General features: G+C 53.9%; 1 protein-coding gene across 3 annotated transcripts in view; it reads right to left on the reverse strand.

Moving 5' to 3' along the window:
- LOC311617211 (uncharacterized protein) overlaps window positions 1-14,128 on the reverse strand; it is a 62,870-nt gene that overhangs the window by 1,436 nt on the left and 47,306 nt on the right. For 2 of the 3 annotated variants that reach the window (XM_084873544.1, XM_084873543.1), the window contains exons 5-11: window positions 12,201-12,387; window positions 10,836-10,960; window positions 8,542-8,637; window positions 8,168-8,263; window positions 7,797-7,889; window positions 5,715-5,890; window positions 463-1,015 (exon numbers count right to left, since the gene is read on the reverse strand). In XM_084873544.1, coding sequence (XP_084729670.1) covers window positions 900-1,015; window positions 5,715-5,890; window positions 7,797-7,889; window positions 8,168-8,263; window positions 8,542-8,637; window positions 10,836-10,960; window positions 12,201-12,387 — 889 coding nt within the window. In that variant the 3' untranslated portion in view covers window positions 463-899. The remainder of the gene's footprint in view (window positions 1-462; window positions 1,016-5,714; window positions 5,891-7,796; window positions 7,890-8,167; window positions 8,264-8,541; window positions 8,638-10,835; window positions 10,961-12,200; window positions 12,388-14,128) is intronic. The other variant, XM_084873540.1, reaches the window with a different exon arrangement.

Raw genomic sequence — 14,128 nt, forward strand, 5'->3', positions numbered from 1 at the left:
AGTCGTGGGCTTAAGAAGTCCTCATCTCCGCATGGTGCCTTTACTGCACAAGGAGCTCACCTTGTGTTTTGTGCTTTTCTGCAATCTGTGCATTTAGTCGTGAACAATACTCTTATCAAAGGCAAATAGAACCCTAATTTTAAGACACCATGAGGGAAAAACCCCTAAAAGGCCTCCAGCTACCTCGCACTGGGACAAGATGTGCTCTCCAAACCCAAGTGGCCAATGCACGCGGCTGAAGGTCCAGGAGCAGGAGGACAAGGCTGTTTTGCACAGCGTCCGGCTCCAGGCAGCCCGGGGACTGTGAGCCCGGTGCCCTCCCACTGTCCGGATTGCAGGCCCTCTCACCACTCTGCCAGGACCTGATCCCTGCCCCTCAGCTCCTCAAGGTGTACACCCACCATGAGGTCGGAAGCACCTGGCGTTACCACTTGAAATCAGGCATCCAGTGCGTGAACTCACCATGGGGAGAGCGAGGCGGAGATGGACAGACAGCAGACAAGCCAGAGTCACTTCACGTTTCCCAGTGCCCCTCAAGAGCCCGGCGGAGGCAGGAGCAAGCAGTGCCAGCCCAGGAAGCAGGGCCAGGGCCGGAGTCCAAGTAGATGACACAGAAGTTAGTGAGGCACACCGATGGCGGCTCCTTGGCTTTGATGTGGCCTTGTTGTCATGGCGATAGAGGTTTCCATTTGCTAAGGGATCTTTTTTTCTTATTTTCCATAAGTACTGATTTCTTTGGGCTTGTTTGTTTGTTGATGTGTTGTTGTTGATTTTGTCTTTTTTTTTTTAAATTTTCAGAAATAAAGGGTATATGGTCAAGACAGGGATAAAGGGGAAGGATAATAAATCTTCGGGGTCGGAAAAAAGGGAGAGGCTAGTTAGGGGGGTGGGGGGGCACTTTAACGTTTGCAGCAACATATCAGGTTAGACAAAGTCGAGCTGGCCCTGGGAGGCTGGTCTTTGACTTTGTCCTTCTTCTTCCTGCTCCAAAAGGCACTCTTTTGTTGCCCGGTTGCTAAATTGTTAAGCCAAGGGAGGTAAGATAAAAAACACAGAAAATAGCAAGTGAATGAATTGAATAATGACCAATGACGCTACGTTCGCTAAATGTACTTGGACAATCAGAATCCTGTCCGGCCCAGGAGAGATGCCACATTCCCCACGGCCCACCCCGAACCAGGACTCTGTTAGTCACTTGTGCTCTGACTCCACTGAGCCCCCGGAGTGGCGCCTGGAGCCGGTGCTCTGCGGAGCTCCAGAGGAGAACTCTGTGTTGCTGGAGGAGACGACACGTTAGACCACTTTCCCATGTCACCGGGTGACGTTATTAAACAAGGTGTTTATCGATTTAGGGCTCGGCTTTTCTTACTCCTCCATGTTTTGGTCCAAGGTGTTTTTATTGATTGTCAGAGAGGGAGAGGGAGAGGGAGACAGAAACATCAACGATGAGAAAGATGGATCGACTGTCTTCTGCACGCCCCGTACTGGGGATCGAGCCCGCATCCCGGGCCTGTGCCCTGACCGGGAATCAGAAGGTGCTCTCCTGGTTCACGGGACGATGCTCAACCAATGCAGCCTCACCAGCTGGGCTTACTCATCCATTTTAGTGACAGGCTCCCTGGCAACTTGGCTCACACACAACCAACTCCTGCTCCTCCGCAAAGACCTTGGGACACTTAGGGCATGTTTCTGGCCTGCTGCATGCAGGGACGTAGTCCACCCCAACTACTCAGTCATAATACTTCTTTTTAAAAAGTCCTGACGGGAGGGTATAGTTTTCATTGATCTTTAGAGAGAGAGTGGAAGGGAGGACATAGGTGGAGGGAGGGAGAGAGGGAGGGAAACATGGATGTAAGAGAGATACGTCCACTGGTTGCCGCTCTCACAAACCCCAACCGTGGTTGTGGATCAATCCTGCAACCGAGGTATGTGCGCCTGACGGGAAAGCAAAGTTGGGCCCCTTTGGTCCTGTGATGCTATCAGCACTGAGCCACACGGGCAGGGCTCACTCATGATCCTTTTTATTTTTTTACAATTTCATTTTAAAAATATATTTTCCTGATTTTCCACAGAGAGTAAGGGAGAGGAATATTGAGCTAGGAATGTCAATGAAGGAGAATCATTGACCAGCTGCCTCCTGTACAACCCCTACCGGGGATGTACCCGCAACCACGTACACACGCCCTTGACTGGAATTGAACCTGGGACCTTGCAGTCCACAGAGCGACGCTCTATCCACTGAGCCAAACCCGTTTCGGATCACTGATGATTCTTGAACTTCTAACAGCCTCTACGGCAGGATGACTTGAACATAATGAAAATGCCTACCTCGCCGAAACCGGTTTGGCTCAGTGGATAGAGCATCAGCTTGTGGACTAAAAGGTCCTGGGTTCGATTCCGGTCAAGGGCATGTACCTTGGTTGCGGTCACATCCCCAGTGGGGGGTGTGCAGAAGGTGGCTGATCTGTGACTCTCTCTCATCGATGTTTCTAACTCTCTATCCCTCTTTTCTTCCTCTCTATAAAAAAATCAATAAAATATATTTTAAAAAGAAAAGGAAAAAGAAAACGTCCACCTCCATTTCATACCCAAACTCCCTCCAAACCAAGGGTCATCGCAGCTCAGATCCTGACACATCCTCTCCTCTGGGTTTGCCCTTCACAACCTTCAGATCAGAGTCTCATCAGAGCAGGCGAGTGGTCTGACTTCCTCAACTCCTCATGTACATGGATGAATGGAAGGGATTCTCCCAGTTCTCCCTGAGGATGCAAGTGCAGGGCGGCACCCCTGTTATTTCTGCCCCCACAGCACCACCTGCTGGCCACAGCTCACACCAAAGGAGAAGGGACCCACTATTCAATGCTGGTGCCCCAAGATGGTGTAGCATCTTCAGGGACCAAAGCAGCTTGAAGTGCAGGCCGTGCTCACAGAGGTTAAGGGCTCGGGCCTGTAATCTGTCAGGCCCGGTTCAGAACCCAGCTCCAACACTTGTCCTCATCTTCCCGGCTCTGAACAGGGGACAGGAAGCGTGCCCAGCTCACCTGCAGTTAGACTCAAGGAGACAGATTAGGCGGGTCACCTACAGAAAGGCTGCTGAGCCCAGAAAGCACCATCGCATGGCTGCTGTTACTAACATCAACCACAGACCTGCTCACTCATGGATCCTACCAGAGCTGGATCTGTCAAGCAGTTCTTTCTCAGAAAGTGTTGCTAACTCAATTAGGCTGATTATAGCTCACTAATCAACTTAGCCAATCACAGGAGTTGACGTGATACATGTCAAAGAGTTTGTAGGGCCAGTATGAAAACCTGAGGCTACAGAACCCTCTAGATAAAACAATGTCAATAAGTCAATAAGCTTCATGATCATTTACCTGCACGTGAGTGTTTCACCTAATTCGCCTCCTGAGAGGCTGGGAATGCAAGCACCAGTCCCCAGACAGTGGGTCCGGGAGCGAACACTTCATGGCTGCATCTCGAGCCACACGGCAGGACCTAAAGTGGTGACAGCCCCTTGGAACGGCTGGTGCGCCAGTCACACTCACAGGGCGGCTTGTCCCAGGCCCTGGGGCCTGTCGGGTCCTATAACGCCAGCCCCTGGGAGCGCACGAGTCTCAGGGCTGGCCCCGTCTTCAGAAAGTCCTAGTGTCCTTCAGCAAATTGCACTTTCCCAGGGCGCACGTTTGGCGGGTTTACAGGTGAACTAGAGGCCCGGTGCAGAAAATTCGTGCACAGGGGGTGTGTGTCCCCCAGCCCAGCATGCACCCTCTCCAATCTGAACATGTTGGACTGCCTATCGGGATCAGGCCTAAATGGGCAGTCGGACATCCTTCTCATAATCCAGGATTACTGGCTCCCAACTTCTTGCTTGCCTGCCTTCCTTCCTGATTGCCCCCAACTGCTTCTGCCTGCCAGCCTGATAACCCCCAAACCACTCCCCTGTGAGCCGGATTGATGCCTAACACTCACAACTGCTTTCCCCTGCAGGCTTAGTTCCCCCCAATTGCCCTTTCCTGCAGGCCCAGGCACCCCCCAACTTCCCTCCTCTGCTGGCCTGGTCACGCCTAACTTCCCTCCCCTGCAGTTTTCATTGCCCCCAACTGCCCTCCCTTGCAGACATGGTTGGTCCCTACTACTGTCCCCTGCTGGCCTGATTGCCCACAACTGCCCTCCCTTGCAGACCTGGTCCCTCCCAACTGCCCTCCCCGCCCTGCTGGCCATCTTGTGGTGGCCATCTTGTGTCCACATGGGGTCAGTCATCTTTGATTACAATGGGGCAGTCATTTTGAATGTTTGCGTGAAGGTCAATTTTCATATTATTCATTTATTAGATGAGAGGATTAGACAGGATGGAGGCCTGGTGAATGGGTGGGGGCCAGCTGGTTTGCCCTGAAGGGTGCCTCGGACCAGGGTGGTGGTTCCCTTGAGGTGTGAGGTTGCCTGGGCCAGGGGCCTTTTGTGGTTTGCACGCAGGCCACGACCCCTATCAACCCAAGAGGAGGTCCTGGTATCTGCTATTCATTTATGCTCTATAATTGAAACTTTGTAGCCTTGAGCAGAGCCAAGCCTCCTGCTCACTCTGTGGCTGCAACCATTTTTGCTGGGATTTATGCATCTTCTATAATTGAAACTTTGTAGGCATTAGCAGAAGCCAAGACCATGGCAGGCAGAAAGCTTGGTTTTCTCCATTGCCGGAGAAACCCAAGCCTTCTGCTCTCTGTGTGGCCGCAGCCACCTTGGTTGGGTTGATTTGCATACTCGATCCTGATAGGATGGTGGGCATGGCTTGCTGGTGTGGCAGAGATACAGTCAATTTGCATATTACTCTTTAATTAGATAGAATAACCAATAAAATTATATTTCCAAGTGAATTTGAAAACTAAACCACATTTAAGGCAATGGCTTTCAGTCAGTTGTAAAATGAACACACCCCACACCCCCCTCCACCACACTGCACCTCTATGAAACCAGGATGCAGTCGGGGCACTCTCCCAGTCACTGTCAGCAAGCTGACAATGCTGACAAAACCGTCACTGCCACCACCCATTCATTTTCTTTTTATGAGCATGAAATGGGGCAGCTCACAGCTGCCAGCCTCTTAGGTCCCAGGAAACGCAAGCAGCACATGCAGCTAGAAAACCCCTGGCACCTCTGGATCATGCCCGCCACAGTCCTAAATGCGCGCCCCCTGGTGGGAGGATTCAGGGCCGGGTCAGGGGGAAGGAGAACCCCACCTGCTTTTAGAGGCCCGGGAAGAGCAGAGCCCGAGCCTTGCCGAAGACCAGGCAGATGTCCATGACGTGTTACATGGGTGGGATCTCCCTGCAGAAATGGCTAATCCGAGGCCTGGCACAGACCAGGAACCCCACAAACATACTCTCCTGAGCTTGTCTCTGCGGTAACTGTCGGGAGATCCGCTCTGGATACTCGAGGACCCAGCACAGTGTGCGTGATGGGGAGGCTTCTCATGCTGAAGGTACTAAATGGTTCTGGGACGAAACCACCACAACAGAGACGGGGGTTCACATTCTCTACTTGGGTGTCCACACACGTAAGGGGCCCGACGTGGGTGTGTGTGTGCGGAGCACCCCTTTCAGCCTCCAAGCACACGTGTGCACACCCAGCTGGCTTCTCGATGCTTCTGCCCTGCCCACGAGGGAGGCCTGCCATCCTCCCCTTCACTGGCCTCCTGTAGCCAGGCCAGCGCCTCCTACCTTTTGGCAGGGGCCCACTGCCGGTGTCTCTGTCTTCCAGCCAGCCCGAGACTGCTGAGGTGGCCTCCGGGGACCCGGGAGCGCTCTCTGCGGGTGACTTGGCTTGTACTCTTGAGCCGTGTCTCTGGCGTTGGAAGAATCTGAGCAAGGCTCTGAGTCGACTCCTGCTCTTTCTCCTATTAGAAGCAGAGGTTCAGGACATGCCAACCCTCACTGCCCCTCCAGCCGGGAAAGTGGCCGTTAACTGGGGCTTCAGCACCAGGTTCCCACGAACGTGTGTCACCAGCACCATGATCATCGCATGTGGCCTCATGGCATGGGACACATTTGCAGTTCATCTGCACAGACCCTGGGAGGGGAGAAGCGTTCCCGGTGGCAGAAACCCACACTAGCCTCTCGGGAACCAGAACTTCACATGCAGCCTCCACTCTGGGTCCCTGGGAGGCACCGGAACAGGTGCCGTGCTCATCTAGGTGTGCTGGCAATTGTGCATCCAAGGGCCATTTCCATAAGAGCAGGACCTCCTCATTTCCGGCCAGAGCTAACAGTACGTGGGACAGGCGGGCAGACTTTGCCCCTTTTCCGCAGTGAGGAATTGGGGCGAGGGGGCAAGAGGGCAGGGCCCAGTGGTCCATTTGGATGAAAAGGAGTGAACACTGACTTGCGTGCCTCAGGGGTTAGAGCACTGGCCCGAGCACCCAAGGGTCAAGGGTTTGATTCTGGGTCAAGGGCATGTACCTGGGATGTAGATTTATCCCTGGGCCCAGTGGGGGGGTGTGGGGGCTGGCAACCATTGAATGTGTCTCTCTCATATTGAGGTCTCTCTCTCTCTCTTTCCCACCCCCAAGTGATGTTTAAAGAAAATTAAAATAGCCCTAGCCATTTGGGCTCAGTGGATAGAGTGATGGTCTCTGGACTGAAGGGTCCCTGGTTCCATTCTCGTCAAGGGCACATGCCCGGGTTGCAGGCTTAATTCCCCATGTGGGACATACAGGAGGCAGCCAATTAATGATTCTCTCTCACCATTGATGTTTCTCTCTCTCCCTTCCCCTCTGAAAACAATAAAAATGTTTTTCCAAATATACAGACTAGAGGCTCAGTGCACGAATTGGTGCACGGGTGGGTTTGGCCGGCCCAACCCGATACTGGGTCCCATCTGGCCTGGCCTGCCTGGAGGAGGGAACGCAGGCCATTGGCTGGCTGTCAGCGTTTCCTGGTCAAACTCCCAGTGAGGGCACAAGTTGCATATTAGCCTTTTATTATAAGGAATAAATAAAATGAAATAAAAATAAATAAATGGAAGCAGTGAACTTAAAGGGTAATCATTGCAGCTAACTTCAAATGGCATTCTCATGTCACAAGAAGAACTGCATCTGGTTCAATCCCGGCTCTGCAGGGGAGCAGCACTGTGCTTCCTCAGCTCCCTCCCTTTCCCCACTGATGCTTTGATGTGCTATCCACTCCAGGGCCGGGCAGAGGCTGGGAAATGCTGAGCTTCTGGGATGTCCACAGGAGGCCTTGCGGGATTCATGGCGATTTGACCTCAAGGCTGGGCTGGGGCAGGGGAAGGCCTGCTGGATTGAGCCTGGCAGTCTCAGGGACCAAGCTGGCCCCCCGCTGGGCTGCTGCTCTGCAGAAGGGTACATGATGGTGAGCCACCCTGAGGCCCAGAGACTCCAGAGGAATGTAGGGAAGCCCAAGAGGGAAGCCTGAAGACCATGGGTGCTGGCCCGGGTGTCCGGGCCACGCTTCCTTCCCCAAACAGAAACATGGCGTTCCAGGTCCTGAAACCTGGAGACACAGCCTGACAGTCCTACTTCAGTGGCCCTAAACCACAGACTCTAGGCCCCTCCCACAGGCTCATGGCCAGCTGCATTCCCCATCCTCCGAGGAGGCCCCCACGGCGGGACAGAAAGAAACTCCGTTCTGTCAGAGCTGGGAGGGACGTGCCCAGAGGGGACCTGCCCCAGAAGGGAAGGTGGGGGCCCACTGAACTGGCCCCAGCTCCAGGTGGCTTTCCCCACTCCTGACAGAGCAGCTCTGTATTCTGAGTTTAAGATACTGCCCCTGAGAACAACTCACATCCCTGCAGCAGGACTCTGGGCGTCTTTTGTTTGTGTCATTGAGTCTTCATCCTCCTCCTCATTTCCTGTAGGCTCGGTCATCAATGAGCCTCTGTAAAGAGTGGAGAAAGAGAAAACGATCTGGTTTTACATAAAATGTGTAAACTGACTTATCGGCCCGGGCTGGGACCTGGCCCACAAGGGCCGGCATTTCCCTGGGACTCAGACATCACGGAGCTCATGACCGTCATGCTCGCCTCGTGAAAATACAGGGATGAAGCAAGTGGCATGGGCCCACCGAACTGGCCGCTGCTCCAGGTGACTTTCCCCACGAGTGACAGAGAAGCTCTGTACTTTGAGTTTAAGTTACCGCCGCTGAGAACAACTCACATCCCCGAAGCAGGACTCTGAGCGTCTTTTGTTTGTGTCTTTAAGTCTTCATCCTCCTCCTCCGCATTTCCTGTAGGCTCGGTCATCAATGAGCCTCTGTAAAGAGTGGAGAAAGAGAAAACGATCTGGTTTTACATAAAATGTGTAAACTGACTTATCGGCCCGGGCTGGGACCTGGCCCACAAGGGCCGGCATTTCCCTGGGACTCAGACGTCACGGAGCTCATGACCGTCATGCTCGCCACGTGAAAATACAGGGATGAAGCAAGTGGCGTGGGCCCACCGAACTGGCCCATGCTCCAGGTGGCTTTCCCCACTAGTGACAGAGAAGCTCTGTACTTTGAGTTTAAGTTACCGCCGCTGAGAACAACTCACATCTCCAAAGCAGGACTCTGAGCGTCTTTTGTTTGTGTCTTTAAGTCTTCATCCTCCTCCTCCGCATTTCCTGTAGGCTCGGTCATCAATGAGCCTCTGTAAAGAGTGGAGAAAGAGAAAACGATCTGATTTTACATAAAATGTGTAAACTGACTTATCGGCCTGGGCTGGGACCTGGCCCACAAGGGCTGTCATTTCCCTGGGACTCAGACACCATGGAGCTCATGACCGTCATGCTCGCCACGTGGGGATATGGAGATGGAAGCACGTGGCGTGGGCCTGGGAACCTAACACTTGAGGAGACCTGCTAAAGCCCCAAGGATCAGGCTGTACCTCATCTCATGAGAGCAAGGCCCGAACCATGTGAAACTCAGGATCACAAATCCGTGGGCTTTGACAGCTCACACCCCGGTTTCCTTCCTGGAAAATGAGTCCCCCGGTTTGAGGCAGCAGCTCAGGCTCCTTCGGCCAAAAGGCTGCTCAGGTCCCTCCTAATCCAGGGCTTTTCCGAGAGCTCACCATAAAGTAGGCAGAGTGAAAAGTGATGACTCACAAACCGCTGGGCCTAGGCCCACCAAACCCGCTGGGTTCCCAGCACCCTTGGCTCAGCATCTGCTCTTCCAGTCTGTGTTCTTCTCCTCCCACAGTCGTGCTCCTCGGCCTTATGCTAGAGCGCTTTCCTGTCTGCTTTGACCGACCCCCACCACGAGGAGCACAATCTCACGGAGCACAGGCCCCGCAACCCTCCCTGGGCTGGGAGGACTCCCCTCAGAGAAGCTCAGGAAGCCAGCCAACTCCCTGGCCTCCTGCAGACACTGTCTAATGCAAACCACATCATCCCCTGGGTACCAAAGCCCGACGCTTCCAGTTGGCACCTGCCCAACCTCCGCTGGTCATTTGTACCCACTGCGTTACAGAGAGCCAACTCAGGCCACAGTCATTTCTGCCCCAAACTACAATGTGGCTTTCCAGGTAAGCCATCCTGAGTGGGTGGCGAGCCGGCTGGAGCTGAGCTGAAGAATCCGGGAGAACGGTGAAGCAGCACCCTGACCCCGGGGTGCTGGGACAGGACCCTGTAGTCACTGTGACCTTGTACCTGTCCCTCAGGGCCAGCCATACCCCACCACAAGGAAGGACAGTCCAGCAGCACTAGGACCGAGGGGTGAAGGCCACCCTGGGCCCACCAGATGCCTCTCCGGTTACTTGACTTCCAACCACAAGGTTCCCAGCACCAAGCCTCTCCCTCCTGCCTCATTTCAGGCAGCTCCCTTGGCCTCTAGACCATAAACACTCACTCCTAGTGAATCCCACTCCTTAGCGAGGCATGGACGCCTTCCACATCTCATTGCCCCCGGCTCCGGCTTTCCCTCTGCCACTGGGTGCGCCTTCCCTGCACCCAGAACTCCCCTGCTCCATCTTCACGCCCCTCCCCCCCACGTCCCGCCCCACTGGCTGGCCCTGGCTCCATCTGGGTCAGCAGCAGAACCCCGATGCTCACCACCACGCTTCCTTCTACACCCCCATGGAGCTCCTCACCATCTGTCTGCTGTGCACACATTCTGCTCACATCCCATCACCCCTGATGGTGCGTGGCCACCGGGTCACAGGTCCTGTGCCCCTCGCAGGGCCTACGCCACAGTCAGGTCCGTGTCATGTCAGCAGAGGGAGGACAATCACGGCACACCCACAACCCCCGTCCAGATCATTCGGGGGAAGTCAGACACAGAAAGAGCTCATCCCGTGATCCTGGATCTCTCCCCTAGGTGCCTCTCTTCACCTCTCATATTTTAAAATATATATATATTTTATTGATTTTTATACAGAGAGGAAGGGAGAGAGATAGAGAGTAAGAAACATCGATGAGAGAGAGTCATTGATCAGCTGCCTCTTGCACACCCCCTACTGGGGATATGCCCGCAACCAAGGTACATGCCCTCGACCGGAATCGAACCCGGGACCCTTCAGTCCCCAAGCCGACACTCTATCCATTGAGCCAAACTGGTCCCAGCGCCTCTCATATTTTTTAAACGGAGCTTAACTCAAAAGTAGAGGAAGAAGGGGCTGGCAGTGGGCCATGTCTTGAAAGCTAGCAAAATGCAACCACCCATCCTTGCAGAAATCTAGACCATTCCTGGGAAAGGAGAGGTGGGGGCGCTGGGAAGATGGTCTGTCCCCTTGCCCTGCCCTGGGTACACCAGTGCGCCAGGGGGCTCTCTGTCCTGAATGTGGAGGCTGGGCTTGGAGCGGGAAGCCCAGAGCCGTGGGGACAGGCATCGGTCACCCCACCCCCTTACTTATTCTGAGGCCAGGTCCTCGCATGCTCTTCCAGGAGAGTCTTGCTCAGCTGTTTCAGTGTGTTAGTCTGACTCCGGACTTGCCTTCTTTCCTCCTCCAACTCCTTAGTCAAGAGGGTGAGCGACTGAAACAGAGATCAACAATGTGTCCACCACCACGGCCCCTGTGGCTGCACTGCTGGGAAACTGCTCCCAGAGAAGAAAGGCCACCTGCACAAGAGGGCCTTTTCGGTAGGAGCCACACCCGTCGGCAGGACCAACACAGCCAATGACATGGGGAGGACAAGTGCACCGGCCAAACGGGCGGCCACTGCCCACGTGTGGACGCTGAGCACTGAAACGCAGCCATTCTGAGCTGAGAGGCGCCTAAGTGCAAAATGTACAGCAGGTTCTGGCGACTTCACAGCCATTTTCAAAAGAAACGTAAACTATCTCATTAATGAGCTGCCCGGCAGGTGTGGGTCAGTGGGTGGAGAGGCCTCCCAGGTACCAGGAGTTCACTGGTGAGATGCCTATTCAAGCAACACGCCCAGTCGGAGCGTCAATCCCCAGGAGGAAGCCATCACAGATTCTCTCCCCTCACTGATGTTTCCATCCCTCTCGCCCTCTCCCTTCCTCTCTCTGACATCAATAAAACAAATGATGGGCTGGATAGGAATTTTGGGCTGAGGTGGTTCAACTCCTGATCCCGAATAACACCCGGTGGGAGGGGCAGGAAAGCCCAAGATTTGGCTTCAATCAAACGGAGTCCAGACCCACTGCCTCAGAGGTCTGAGGACGGGCCCCCCAGCTCACAAAGGCATCTCGAGAAAATTCAATGCGATGGCACGGGAGCACAGAGCACAGAGCTCAGCCCAGAGGACAGAGAAAACGGCACTTGGCTATTTCCATGCACCGCCCCGACCCTGCAAAAGCAAAGGTCAGGCCCTAACCAGTTTAGTGCAGTGGATAGAGCATCGGACCTCGGACTAAAGGGCCCTGGGTTCCTTTCTGGTCAAGGGCATATGCCAAGGGGGTGGGCGGTATCCCCCGCTGGGGTGGTGTAGAAGGCAGCTGAATGATGCTTCTCTGTCATCATTGATGTTTCTATCTCTTTCTTCCTCTCCCTTGTTCTCTCTCAAATCAATAAAAATGTGCTTTAAAAAAGATAACAGCAAAGGTCCGCTGAAAGGTCTTTTCTGACACATCCCCACCAGCCAAGGTGCTTGTGCCCGTTAAATGCCTCTGGCTGCCTCCCGGCCTCTGGGTGACATTCACACACAGTGTTTGGGCACAGACGCCAATGAGGACCCATGCGGACCTGGCTGAGCCCCCGGCTGTCAGCGCAGGCCTCAGGCCCGGTGTCCTGGGGCCGGTGGGCCTCACCTCGCACTGGGCGCTGAGCTGTGGCAGATTGATTTCCTTAGACCATTGCTCCACCCTCATCTTGTAGTACTCGTTCTGGAAGATCTGAAAATTCTCCTGCTCATTCTCTAAGGAGGCCTGCAGATCCTCGATCTTGGTGAGAAGCTCCCCCTGCTCCGCCTGCAGCTGCTCGGTCCAGGAGGTCAGTCTGTGAGTAGAGAGCCACAGGGCCCAGGGCTGAGGAGCACTCCCAGCCTCCATCCCAGGGGTGCGCCTCCATCACACCCACCGCCTCTCTGGGCCTCAGGGTGTCCCCTGTAAATGAGGGCTGAGCACAGTCAGCGCTTCTCCAACTGTGTCGCTGGGGTTCTATGTGGCCACCCAGTTGCCCCCTGTGGACTGGGGACACAGGACAGGCAGGCTCGGACACTTCAACAGAGCAGCCTGTGACAGCCCTTCCCATGGAAGGCTTTGCAGAGCCGCCTCCTTAGAAAAACGGTTCTTGCACTAAAACACTTTTGGAAAGCATGGAATCAGAACATCGTTGCTCTGAAACTCTGTCTTTGCCAGCTCTTCTCCCCAGGCCAAGTCCCTTTCTGATTTCAACTCCTGACACAAATAAACTGTGAGATTCTGGAGCATTATGTAAAGCTACTGACATCAGCATCATCATCGCCATCATTGTCATAATTACCTGACTGGCTTTCTGGGGCAAAGGGTTATATCTGAAATCTCAATGCCCAGAGGCTCACAGACTCAATATGAACGCAGAGGGACCCTGTTTGGCCCACACAGCTTTGTTATTTAATTTAAATTAGTAAGTTATTTAATATTTTTAAATGTCAAGTTTCACATCAACTCTCAGCTATTTCCCTTCTCAGAGGGTGGGAGAAAGCATAAAGCAAAGGCTTCATGCTTTCTCATGCTTTCTCCCACCCTTTTTAAGCAGGTGTGGCTCCGCAAAGACAGCGTCAACCTGTGTACGGAACCGCCTCGGGTTGGATTCCCAGTCAGGGCCATGCACCTGGCTGAGGGATTGCTCTGTGGCGTAGAGGGGTGTGTGCTGTAGGCAGCCAGGAGAAGTATCTCTCACATTGCTGTTTCTCTCTCGCCCGCTCCCTTTCTTCCTTTCACTCTCTCTGAAGGGCAGTGCAAAAATTATCCTGAGATGAGGATTAAGTTTTTGTTAAAAAGCAGAAACAAAAGGATGACCCAGCAGTGGGGGTCTGCCTCTAGCTGACAGCCTTCAGAGGGTGTGCATTCTCCAGGAGGCCTGGCCTCCTGCTGACACTCCTCCCCCACCAGCTGGACCCGCCTCCCTCCCTACTCCCCCTCCCTCATCCCCCCCTCCCCCCACAGGCACCTGAGTTTGTAAGTTTGTAGCCCCAATATCTACTCAAACAAGGCTGGGCAAAGGAAGGCTTCCTGTGGTCATGCATCTGGGATGAGATAAGACCTGGATTTGAATCCTGACTGGCCACTACCCCCAGGATTGACCCGAACATCTTAGTTACTCTCTCAGAGCCCCTTTCCTCATCTTTAGGGAGGGGAAAAGGATAATAGCACAGTCAATTCTCACAATTCACAGGATAATGTCCTATGAAGCCACTGTGAGCACTGAGTCAGTGTAACTGCAACTGTCCCAACGTTCCTGGAGTCTCTGGCCACATTTTTGTCAACCAATCAAGAACTAAAGACGCTTTGGTTACTATGCTCACAGCCATCAGCACCATACCTCGGGCCTGAAGGAACCTCAGGTGCTACTTGGATATTGTCCCTGAGGCCCAGTGCAGCTTGCACTTGGGGACACTAGACAGCCCTCAGCACTGCATTCGGGGCCATTTCACACAGCGACATCGCCACGGAAAAGCACGAAAATAGAACCCACGGTCCTCAATGGAGCGCGGAAGGGACGCTCATTTGCAGTGTGAGAGCTGAAACAGGCAGGA

Source organism: Pipistrellus hanaki, assembly GCF_964339955.1.
Source record: "Pipistrellus hanaki genome assembly, chromosome: 2".
Classification (NCBI taxonomy): domain Eukaryota; kingdom Metazoa; phylum Chordata; class Mammalia; order Chiroptera; family Vespertilionidae; genus Pipistrellus; species Pipistrellus hanaki.